General features: G+C 38.8%; 1 protein-coding gene across 1 annotated transcript; it reads left to right on the top strand.

The window, feature by feature from the left end:
* The first annotated feature begins 1,213 nt into the window (after positions 1-1,213).
* snupn (snurportin 1) lies at positions 1,214-10,515 on the top strand. Its single transcript, XM_042496311.2, has 9 exons — positions 1,214-1,359; positions 2,951-3,115; positions 3,528-3,711; positions 3,929-4,033; positions 7,642-7,738; positions 8,291-8,388; positions 8,553-8,630; positions 9,136-9,216; positions 9,429-10,515. Exons 2-9 carry the CDS (start codon positions 2,958-2,960, stop codon positions 9,747-9,749), a joined length of 1,122 nt encoding a protein of 373 aa, XP_042352245.1. The 5' UTR covers positions 1,214-1,359; positions 2,951-2,957; the 3' UTR covers positions 9,750-10,515.
* The last annotated feature ends 1,604 nt before the right edge of the window (positions 10,516-12,119 follow it).

The following is a 12,119-nucleotide window of genomic DNA, read 5'->3' as shown; positions in this document are numbered from 1 at the left end:
GTATTTCATATGCAATCTGTTCAGTTTGCTTCACGAGACAATAAGACTAAGTAAAGAGGGCCTACTTAGGTACAATTTGTATGTCAGTGTGTACAAGGCATGCACACACACAGACACACACACACACACACACACACACACACACAATGGTGGAATATAACAAAGTACATTTATTTAATTCAGCTACTGAACGTAGTTACAATTTTGAGGTAGCTTTACTTGAGTATTTCCATTTTATGATACTCTATACTTTGACTTTAACAACACAATGTATAATTAACACACGATGTCAGATGTATTATCGTGGGTTAAAAATACCGAGCATTTTAAAACTATTAAATTGAGGCCGCCATTAAAGCTGCTACATTTAACAGGGATCCCTCGGGTCCTAAAAAAGTCTTAATAGGCATTTAATTCATTAATCTAAAGATAAAACATTGATTGTTATTAAATTGACTTAATCTTTTAAAAAGTCTTGAAAATGCTCAGAAATAGGAAGTAGGATATCATGAATATTTTTTTAAATTGCTTTGTAAGAGCTCAAAATAATTGTCAACATCTATACTTTTTGTTAAATAATTTAATAGATTTCTTTTTTTAAACAAGTCATGATGGGAGTCCCAATAGAGGAATCTCACATGCCGATTGAGCGATACGAAATCACACAGGAAACCGGACAGAAATGGTAGATATTTCCCACTTCTGTTGGTAAACAAAATTAGCCTATATAATTTCATGATAATATAAAATGTTCATTGTCTTCCGTGTGCTCCACTCTTAAAAGTTTGTTGTTCTTCAACTTTTGACGTAGATAATATAACTTTTTCCCCGGACAAAAAAGTCATGTTTGATATTACACTAAAAATTAGGCAAAATAAAGTTGTCCTCCTCCAGTTTTGGTTATCAGAAAGTTTGTATTACAATTTTATTCTGAGTGGCATTTAAAAAATATTTTACATGTTTGAATCTATCTTGCCTTAAGATGCAGGAACCCTGATTAAAGTGATTCTAATCCACTAATAGAAAAGGATGTATTATTCTGAAATGAGCCATTCTGCATACAAACTAATAAAGTATTCAGGTCTTCTACTTGCCTATGTCTTTAAGTATTGTGAATAGTTCTACCACGGCACACACATATCTTGAGATGCAACAAACGCACTTAGTTTTGCCAAATTGTTTTTCGAAACAATTAGAAAATAGAAATAGAAATGGCCGAGCCTTTGCGTGCACCAGTAATTCTGCAGTTTGTGCTGATAAACTCCGGGTTAGTTCACTGCTGCTGTCGGCCAACAAAGAGTCGCCGCTGGTGGGAAAGATGACAGCGTGACGTTACAGCAGCCTCCCTGAATGTCCAAGGTATCTATATATTTAATTGTATTACTAACGCTTTGATCTGAACAAACTTGCTGTTCAGTTGTTACTCTGGGCTTCGTAATGAAGTTTATATAGTCGGAAATGAAAGCAGCAACGTAAGAGTCCAGAATCAGTGTTGCTAACGAGTGGCTAGCTAACTGTATGCTAGCAGGTTAGCGCGATGCTACCTGCTACGATGACAGGCTGGCTAGATGCACCTAGCAGTCTGTTATACAGGAGTCCCCGGGATTTTTTTAATGTCACCTGTTTGAGTGTATGTTTTTTTATGTATGGGTGTAATACATGTGCAGACATTGCAATGACATAACAGACATAACGTCACATGTTATTGTCGTACCAGCTAACGTTTGGTGTAGCATGTAGCATTAAAACTAACTATCCAGGTGAAGTCAGTTGAGCTGCCTGTGCTCTGTTTAAGGGGCCATGTGTTGGTAGGCACTGCTATAATAAACAGAAAATTTGTGAGCACAAACCGGATGTTGATAAACAATAGCCGGTGATTTGTTTACATGCTAACTGTAGTTGTGAGATGTTGCTGTCACAGTATAACGATAGTATCCCATTAAAGACTGCTACCAGCAGACTGCATTTCAAAAAATAAAGTATTCGTTACTTTATGAGTCTTTTATGGTTTTAGCTTCTCAAGTGTGAGATTCTTCTGCTTTTCTCTGTTTCTTTTATAGTAAAGTGATTGTATTTGGGCTTGATTTTGTTGGCAGAGCAGGCAATTTGAGGACATCACCTTGAGCTTTAAAACTGAAAAATAATCTTTAGATTACTATTAATATTCGTTATTTCGGCTTTCCGTTTACAGATGTGGAAAGCCAGTTTAGAAAAGTCACTGCGTGTAAAGCAACTCAGAGTCTACGTCACTTAAGATCAGACACAGAAACATGAACACGTGTGCCACCATGCAAATGTGAAACAGATGTTAGCTCGCAAAGGGCTGAATTGGTTAAAGTGAATGACGCATTTGTCTCGAATTACAAAATAATGCAATGCAGCAACCAGCGTCACTATTAATTGTTAAATTTTAGTCATCCCACCCCTCTTACACTGTTTTAATCACATATTGGTCATTTTGCACGTCACTCTTCTGAACTCACACGTGTTCTAGCACAGAGAAATAGTGTCAGTACTATTTCCAAAGATTGTGGAAGATCTGTGGCACAAATATAGCTGCTGTTCTCAGTTTTCAGAAATCAGAAAAAGATTTATTGCCAGGTATAGTTAACACAATACGAGGAATTTGTTCTGGTGGGTTGGTGCAACATAAATATAGAAAAAGAAAACAGATAAGATAGAAGATACATATATAAAATATAAAATATAAAAAGTACGAGTCTTACAGTGCAAAACAAAACAAGTAACACAAGTAACAGTGTAACAGTGCAAGAAACAGAACCATGGAATTAAGGAATTAAAGTATATACAGAGACTTAGACTTGCATGTTATACTGATACTTAATTAAATTCATCAAACACCTTTCCTCGCAATATAAGCAGTGGATTTGGCCTGACTGTCTCAGAGTAGGAAAAAGCTTATATAATCATGGTTGTATTGATTAAACAGAGTCCCCATGGATGACCTGACCCAAGCCCTCTCGGCCAGCTTTGCTGTGTCTAAGGAGCCCAACAGCACAGCCGCCCCCCACCCTCGGCTGGCCCAGTACAAGAGCAAATACAGCGTGCTGGAGCAGAGTGAGCGACGGCGGCGATTCCTTGACCTGCAGAAAAGGTAAACAGTAAACTATTCTGAATTAATCTTATTTTAATATACAGTGGAATTGCTTCTGCCCTTCTTACTTCCATATTGCACCTTGAGCACATTTTACCACCATTGCTTGTAATGCAATGGAGATATATGCTTTTGCTTTGTACTTATTCCAGCTGCATATGTATGGTTGCACTAACAGTTATCAGCCTTAACTCAATAACATGCAGTTATAGAAAGCCCTTTAAAGAAGGCTTCTTTTCAACATGACAGAATAGGTAAATTCAAGGGGGGACATAGATGCTTGGGTGTCAGCTCCAGCTGCAGTTTTATACATGTGTAAATGTTTGGAGTAAATTATATAAATATTTTAATCTCTTAAATAAAGTCACAGTGCATGTATCTGAATGAGCCTTTTTTTCATCACTAATCTCAGCAAAAGATTAAATTACATCAATCATGCGCGGCGTCTGGCCGATGGGGACTGGACGGGGGCAGACAGCGATGGTGAGGAGGACATGGAGAAAAAGGAGGAGGGGGAACAGGGGCAAGACGATCACACAGAGGAGGAGGGGATGGAGATCGAGAGGAGGAAGCTGCCAAAACATTATGCGAACCAGGTCAGTGTTTGATGTTGTAATACTCATAGATATTGTGTTTTATTTCTCTGTTGCATTCTTCATCTTGGCCAGCAGAGGGTGCATGAGTTTATAAAATCACACCTCAGCTAGTAGCTTGTTGAATGCCAACACATTATCATGTTTGGTCTTTTTCAATGCAGTGTCGCTGAAGATGAAATGCAGATTTGCTGTTAACAGAGCTCTTCTTCCTCCTCAGCTCATGCTGTCAGAGTGGCTGGTGGATGTGCCATCAGAGCTGGACACTGATTGGCTGATGGTGGTCTGTCCTGTGGGAAAAAGATCTCTCATCGTTGCCTCCAAAGTAAGAATCTGTCACTGCTTTTCTGTGGATTCACTGCAGACAATGAATTTTTTTAGTCCAGCAAGAAAGAAGATGATTTTATTTTTAAGACATCACATGAATAATTCCCCGCGAACAAACCTGTCAGTCAACCACAATTGAGATTCTGTGAGCTGCTTCTAATTGTCTTTTGAACTGGTTTTCATTGCGGCTGTTTTTGATGTGTCATCTTCCAACCCTGATTGAAAGTCTTGACCACTTTTGAAATTTGATTAACATGAATTACAGCAGTCATGATGTTTTCTGGTCTGATCGCACTGTCATGACTGTAGTGAATCAATATTATTAGAGGATCATTTTACTTTGCATTTATTGCTTTTGAATTCAGCACCGCGGTATCTGGAGAAGAACGAGATGAGTTGTGCTTGTGAGTAAAATAAACCACCTTGTCTGAGCAATCCCACACAAAATGAATAATGTGGGCGAACAGTTGGACGGAATTTTCCTGAGCCTGTGATGGAGTAAGAAATGAACAGGAAGGGATTTTATTATGAAACTGTAAAGATGTGTGCTCATAATGCCGTATGAATCATAAAATGAGTTATTTCCTAATTTAGTTCTTGTAATTTGAGTCTGAGTTGCTATTTGTGGCAACTTTATTAAAATATAATGATGTAGCTGCATACATAGACACTGGAAACACATAAGTATGCTAAGGGACTGCAAGAATATGAGGAAAAAAGAAAAAGGGTCTGACGGCGACGCAGAAGAAGTGTTGAGAAAACTTAAAAACAAGAACTACAAAAAGCATGTTGCGTCAGACTCAAAAGCAACACAAATTTCATAATAATGGTCGTATTGAGCCACAGTGTGTCTCATCGTTCATAGGGAAATGAGAAGTTCTGATCATGCTGATGTAAATGTAAATAATGTCATTAGATTACAATACAGGAACAAAAAGAAAGGTGATCAGAAAACAGGAGGGGTTGTCTGCCTCCATACCGGAAAGGCATCTTGTGAAAAGAAGGAAGGTTTTAAGTTATGTAATATTTTGTCAGTTTTCTTCTACTTTGAGGTATGCTTAGGCAGTATGTAATATTTCATACCTTTCTGGAATTTTACGGTAACTGACGGTATAAGTGTGCCAAACAGACCAAAGGTTTTTGTGTATTTTCTAAAGCTGTAGTATCTCCAGCAGTTGTTCCCAAACTAAGGGTCATGGGCCATTACCGGGGTTCAGAGCTCAGCTGAGCTGATCACTTTTCTGGGTGGGAAAAAAAGTTTAAACAGGATTTCAGCAACTGTTTTATTTTCTCTGATTCTAAACACAGTGTAGATGACATTAGAGATTATTTGTGGAACATTCATTTTCATTTGGGCTTCTCAGTTAGGATAAAAAAAAAAGTTGCCTGCCTGCATGGCGCTCATATAGTAACAGAGGAAAAGGGCGATATACTGTCAGTAGTGCACTTACTGCTGCTTGCAGTAGCACTCATGCGAAGAGTGTCTCATCCAGGGAAGTTACATGGAAGTGAAGCCCATATTAAGTAGAAAGATGTTTTTGCATACTGCTGGTGGTTACGCCCTCATTTGAACTGAGAGTTTTACATTATAAGCAGCAAGGTTGTGAAATGAAGTCACGCTTTGGCCATTTCTTCCTCTGTACTGTGAATCTGCCACTATGACTCCTCCTTGTTGCAAGATTGACATCATTGTTTCGCAATGTGTAACTGTCAGAAAAAAAACATGCCAGCATCAATAAAAGGAATCGATAGGAATTGATAAGGTTGAATTCACGTGATTCCAATGGGTCGCACAATTTCAAGACTATTCTTGATTCCCATCCCAATTGTTTTGATTCATAACAAACCCATCAGTCAAATTCAGTATATCTCTAAACAATCCCCCAGGGTTCCCACAGTCCTGAAAAACTGAGAAAAGTCATGGAATTTCATAGTCACATTTTCCAGATCTGGAAAAGTCATAGAATTAGCAAAAGTTGCTAAAAAATGCAATAACCTTCCATGAAATATAAGGGCAAATCTATTTTCTGTAGCTGTTGATGTGGCACAGCTCTAATATGCTTCATAGTGTGACGTTTTTTTTACCATCATGTGCATTTCTTCATTTTCTGCCCACAGGACATCTCTTTCTTCATGTATGCCAGCTAACTGAATGTATGTTTGAATATATTTTGCATCTGATGTGTTTGTACGACAGGCATGTCGGGAAAGAAAATACAATTATTAAGGGTCCTTGAAAAGTCATGGAAAAGTTTTGAAATTTTATCCATGAAAAATGTGTGGGAACCCTGATCCCCCTCAACAGTAGTTTCAAAATCATCACGAAGACATCATTTATAAGAAGTGCTATTAGCTTTCGGTAACTTGTAGTAAGAACTTTTTGTTTGGGGTTTTTCCAGTTTACTCTCTGACAACATCGCATTTTTCTGTGGTCGTGTTAAATGTTACCACATTTACTACTCAGTGTATCAAAGTCTGTGGTTGATGAGTTATGGCAAGACTTGAAAATGCTTATCAGCGTGAGATTACTGGTGACTCTGGTACAACATGCCTGTCCTGTCTTACTGGCCGTGGACTGCAGTTTTCCACTCTAAACACACACAAGTCTTTGTTGCACCAGTGTCACTCAACACACCCTGTGATGCAACCGTCTGCATTATCATGATCTGGTCGTCATCTGGTTCCTCATTTCATTGTTTCATATCTTGACCTCATTGACAACAAATGTTTGGGACACAACAACACATCACTCATTATAAAACAGAAGCAGCGCACGTTCTCCGTTGCTTGAGTAAAAACTGAATGAGACAGGTTCCATCTGTTCGTGAACATTCACATTTATTTGTCAGTTACCCAGCGTGGCACCTCCATCTTCTCCAAATTTCTGTACAGCTCTGTTGGAACTTCAGGCACCTGATATCAAAAGTTAGGGGTTAGATATGTGTTGAAACAACCTACACCAAAAATCTATAAACTTTCTGGGATCTGTGGCCCCATTTTTAGGTCCCATTTCTCTCATGACTCCAGCGGTTGTAGTTGTCTGGTTGTCTTATGTATTTAAGTTACGTTTTTCTATTTTTAAGTACATCTAGGAAGCTTCAAATGCAGTTTGCCATAAATTATGATGTATTTGCATTACAGCCAGGCGTGAAACAGGAGTGTCGTCCTAATACCTTCAGTGACATCATATTGTGACACTTTACTGATCAAGTAACTGTATCAGTGCCAGAGATGATATTATACTGTTTTTAATTTTACTAAATTTTGTAGTTTAAGTTGGTTTCTTAAATGGAGGGTTCAGGTACGGCTTACATAAGATTTTTTTTTTTGTTTTTTTTTTTTAAATTAAGCACACATTCTAAAATAATTATACTATAATAAGTGGGGATTTAAAAAAGTGAATGTAAGCCACATTTTATATACAATAATCCCATTTTTAATGCAGTTGTTAACTGCTGTTAACTGATCCAGCCAACTAAAAGCAAAAATGTTTTTATAACCAATAACATTAACATGACACAAGAGATTTCAAACTCAGATTAACAAAATAACATTATGGTAACAGTCATCTCTCTCCTCATGTATGATATGTGTTTTTTTCTGAAGGGCTCCACAGCAGCGTACACTAAAAGCGGCTACTGTGTGAACCGTTTCCCCTCCCTGCTGCCCGGTGGGAACCGACACAACTCAGCCATGGGAAAAGGTAGGTGGAACTGTTGTATTAGAAGCACTCAGATTTGTTTTAGCAACAGGACGTATTCTTTTGTTCTTTAGGTTCTCCAGTCAGCTCTCAGTCACCTGTAATTTGTATGATTAGGATTTTAGTGATGAGATTTTTACAATCTTAAAGATACTTAAAGCTACAGTAGATAATTTAACATAACAAGACGTTATTGTTTTACAATTGATACTATGACAGCAGTACATGAGGCAGATTTGTGTAAAAAAATCATGCAATCCTCCTCATAGTGCTCCTAATGGCATATCCATGTATCATGAATCATGAGAAAGTTAGCTCCAGCCGTTGGGCGGTGCTCGATTTCAGCTCAGTCCTTTCCAACATGGAGCTACCTTTCTCTTTTTACGGCTAAATGGTACACTAAAACATGTTTCTGCAAATCTTGCTCTGAAATATACAGAACCTAAGTCTTCTTATTACATTTTATTTAACAGAGATAAAATTAATGATTAAGACCACGTTTTGTAATAGTGCATGCTGTATATTTGTAAATGGCCCTTGGTGTGTGCTCTACAGACTACACAATCCTGGACTGCATTTACAGTGAGGTGGACAGAACGTACTACATCCTGGATGTCATGTGCTGGAGAGGCCACCCGGTGTACGACTGCCCGGTAAGACTGGTTTCTAATCCTCCAGCAATCCAGGAATGCTTGTCTAATTGCTTAAGTAGCAAAGTCTGGGCCACAGATGTGCTTTTTTGCCACGTTGCCCATCTCGTTGACTCGGGATTCAAAAATGAGGTTTTTGTTTACAGTACTTGTTTTCTCATCGACAGACTGAGTTCCGTTTCTACTGGCTGCAGTCCAAAGTCCAGGAGACGGATGACCTATCAGAAATCGCCAAACGCAACCCTGTGAGTAACCGAAATTGAGCCTCTTCATGCCCCATTCTGTCCCTCTTAGTTTTCAGTACTCGGTTGTTATTTGAGACGCTGCAACATGTTTGTCCAATCTTAGCTTTTCTGCATTTTGTGTTTGTTGTGCTTTCTGCCTTACTGCACCTTATTTCCACATATGGGATAAATAAAGTCCTGAACATGAACCTCCTCAGGGGGGAAATGAGACAAAGGAAAATTAAAGGCAAACTTCCATTACCATCTACGGTACTAATTGTGCACTAAAGTGATTATTACACACAAATCTTGATTATGTTGCTTTGGGGAAGCCTGAATGAACTTTGAGTTCAAGTTTCACCTTTTAATCTTCAGTGTTTTTGCGGTACAGCCCAGCAGGAGCTAAATCAGGCTAAGTCCTTGTAGAGTAAACTAGCCATTGGAAAGCAATTTCTCACATTTGACATGAAGACAAATTGTGTTTGTAACTAACAACGTGGTGCTCTGGTTTTGTTTGGTCCAACAGTTCCGGTTTGTGAGTCTCCAAAGCACAGACTGTACAGCAGAGCAGATTCAGAAAGCTCTGGCAGCCGAGTACAGCTTCAGTGTAAGAGATATTCTCCTGTACTTTAACTGTTTTCTGCTAAACCTCACTGCTGCTTTTTCCAAAAAGTGTTAGAGGTCCAGTGTCATGCTGCTCATGCCAGTTGTAATGATATATTTTGGAGATAAATTGTCTTTTTTATGAAGCACAAACAGATAAACATTTTTGTATCTCATTAGCCTGTCATCAGTTTAATCCTAAATGTCTGGCTGCAGGTGGATGGTCTCCTCTTCTACCACCGGCAGACTCACTACACCCCCGGCAGCACCCCTCTGGTGGGCTGGCTTCGCCCATACATGGTCTCAGACATCCTGGGTATAGAGGTTCCAGTCGGACACCTCACAGCTAAGCCTGAGTATGCCAGTCACCAGCTGCAGCAGATCCTGGAACACAAAAAAACATCAAGTGAGGTCCGTCCAGCCAACAGAAGTGGAGGCTACGAGTTAGAGTACCTGTCCACCCCGAGCCAGGAAGGTGGGGACCCTCTAAACTTTCTGAATCAAAAGCCCATAAGGGAAGCACACATGGAGATCTGAGTGGGAGGGTTAATGAGATGCAAATTGCTATCTCTGAGTGGTGGCAGCCCACATATGGCTCTTTAGAATGTCTGCTGAATGGTTTTGCATATCTGACCAATTGCAAAGCATGGCTAATTCTAATCCGGCACTGCTCAGGACACCCTCAGAGTGCAGATTAGTAGAGCTGTGCTGCATGTGTTTTTAAATGGCTTAAACCTCCGTCACTTACATCACATACCTGTTGCAGAACTCCGAAACAGATTGGTTTCTTTGAGAGTAAGTGCAGCCTTTAGTCGTTTTAATTACTTAGTCACGGTCTGTTACACAGATTCCTTACATAACACCGTAGGCAGTCGCATGCGATCAAAAGATAGAACAAGAGGTTTCTTGTGCAAGATATACAGCAAAGTGCAGCACGGTACATGTTGCAGTGAAGCGTTACTTTGTTGCTTTGCACTTTCTTCACTTACAACAGATCTTGCATAAGAAACATGCTCAGCGCTGTCAGCTGTTTGCAGGGTTTCTGTGTCGATCACTGTCGCTGACCCACCAAAAAAAAATTACCAAATTTCTGAGCAGATCATTAGTTTGAGCAACAGAAATGGGGGTTTGCACTTAGTGTTTTAGAGGGTGAGGTGTTGCTGACCGGTCAGACCTTGTGAGCTGCGATCATGCCCAACAGCAGCAGTGACACAGACTTTTACAATTTCACGTAAAATTTAAAATTGCTGAGAAGATGTTTTAAAGCGTATGTTTCTAAATAAATGTTTTTTATTGGCCTACACTCTGTTCACTGTTCCCACATTTTTTTGAAAGGACTATTCGAGTTCCTGAAGCTTCCTGTTTAATGCCACTCGCCATTGTGGTTATTGTAAAACTGGACCTACATTTTATTCTAAGATCAATTTAACACCAGAATTGAAGAAAAAAACATGCACCGATATCAGTTTATCCAAAGGTTAGTATTATGGACAGTTTTGCCCAAACCATTATTTAAACATAAAACAAGGCTTCTTGAGGAAAATTAATAACGTGTTGTTGGCAGGTTTTCCTGCTGATTTTTGTGGTTCTCACTCTGTTTATGAGAGTCCATTGCGTTGATTCCCATTGTTCCGCATGTGGAAAAAATTAATGCATAAAAAACCACAAGCCTCACATGCATTGCTTTGTTTCGGTTTCAGCATTGCAGCTTAAAACAAAATGAGTGTTGTGACAGTATTGTAAGAGGTATTTGGTTTTGGGTTTTTTTTTTTTTAAATGGATGTTATCAACTATGAGATGGTACAATGTAATGTTTATTTAGGATTATCAATTCATTGCCTTTTAAGACTTTTTAAGGATCTGCAGTTGCACTGTCTATTTTAGAATGAATCCTGGTTGTTTTGTTTTTTGGATGCAATTAAAAGTATGAAACTAATTACAGAAACGTACATTTTAAAGAATGAGCAAGTCAATTTGGGGAATCACGTACATCACTAAATGGTGGTTCTGTGATAAAAGAAAACTTGGTGTATAGAATAAACCAAGAAAAAAAAATCTTCTATATAGTTTATTTATATAATAATGTTAAAAGGAAGTTTAGAAAATCCTTTTAAATTCAATTTTGAAATCATTTTGAAACTCCTCAGACTTGACAGCACACGCATTGTCGATATAGCGAGTAGCTGATGTTCCAGTATATGGTAAGAGGTGACTCATTCTGCTGATACCAGTGCTCATCAGCAGAATTCACGAGCACCTCCTCCCCTCTGAACTGAGCTAACTGTGCCATTTGCGTAACTGAGGAGCTGGGCGGAAATTGTCAACAGGAAGAGCCTCGAAAGTGTCTAGCGAGGTTGTGAACTCGTGAAAATTTCAGCGACCTGTGCCAACACGTCCTCTGAAAAAGAACACCTAAGACCATCGCCTCAGGTTATCAGATCTGAGCTGTATGAAGTACTTTTTTATTTCCTAGGAAGGGAGGCAACCTGGTTCTCTTCAGCAACCTTCTTCCTTTTTGTCGCCCTGTTCTTCGTGAGAATAGTTAAGTTGAAAAGAAGTTAAGTGAAAGTGCACAGTTTTTGAACTCCTTGAATCTGTATTTACCTTTGACTAACCAAGGTCTATTTTGTAGAAAATATTGATACGACAGTTATGAAACATGCAATGTAACATTTATGGTTTGCAGAAAGGACTGGTGATTTCCACTGACAGTATAACAACAGGCATTTTTAAAAAAAAAATCAAAATCCTCAAGATTGGTTGGTGAAAATAGTAGGCTGAACGTCAATGTCAGCATGTTACTATTAACCTAAAAGGACAACCTCTAAGAGCGGCTCACTTAGCTGTAGACTCTATGTCCTGTTTAATTCTGAGTATTTTAACACAATGTTTGGAGCTGAATTTGTC

Source organism: Plectropomus leopardus, chromosome 7 (assembly GCF_026936395.1).
Source record: "Plectropomus leopardus strain MGB_pleo_1.0 chromosome 7, ASM2693639v1, whole genome shotgun sequence".
In the NCBI taxonomy this organism is placed as follows: Eukaryota; Metazoa; Chordata; class Actinopteri; order Perciformes; family Serranidae; genus Plectropomus; species Plectropomus leopardus.
The sequence above is the reverse complement of the archived record's forward strand: the minus strand, read 5'-3'. Positions and strand labels throughout refer to the sequence as shown.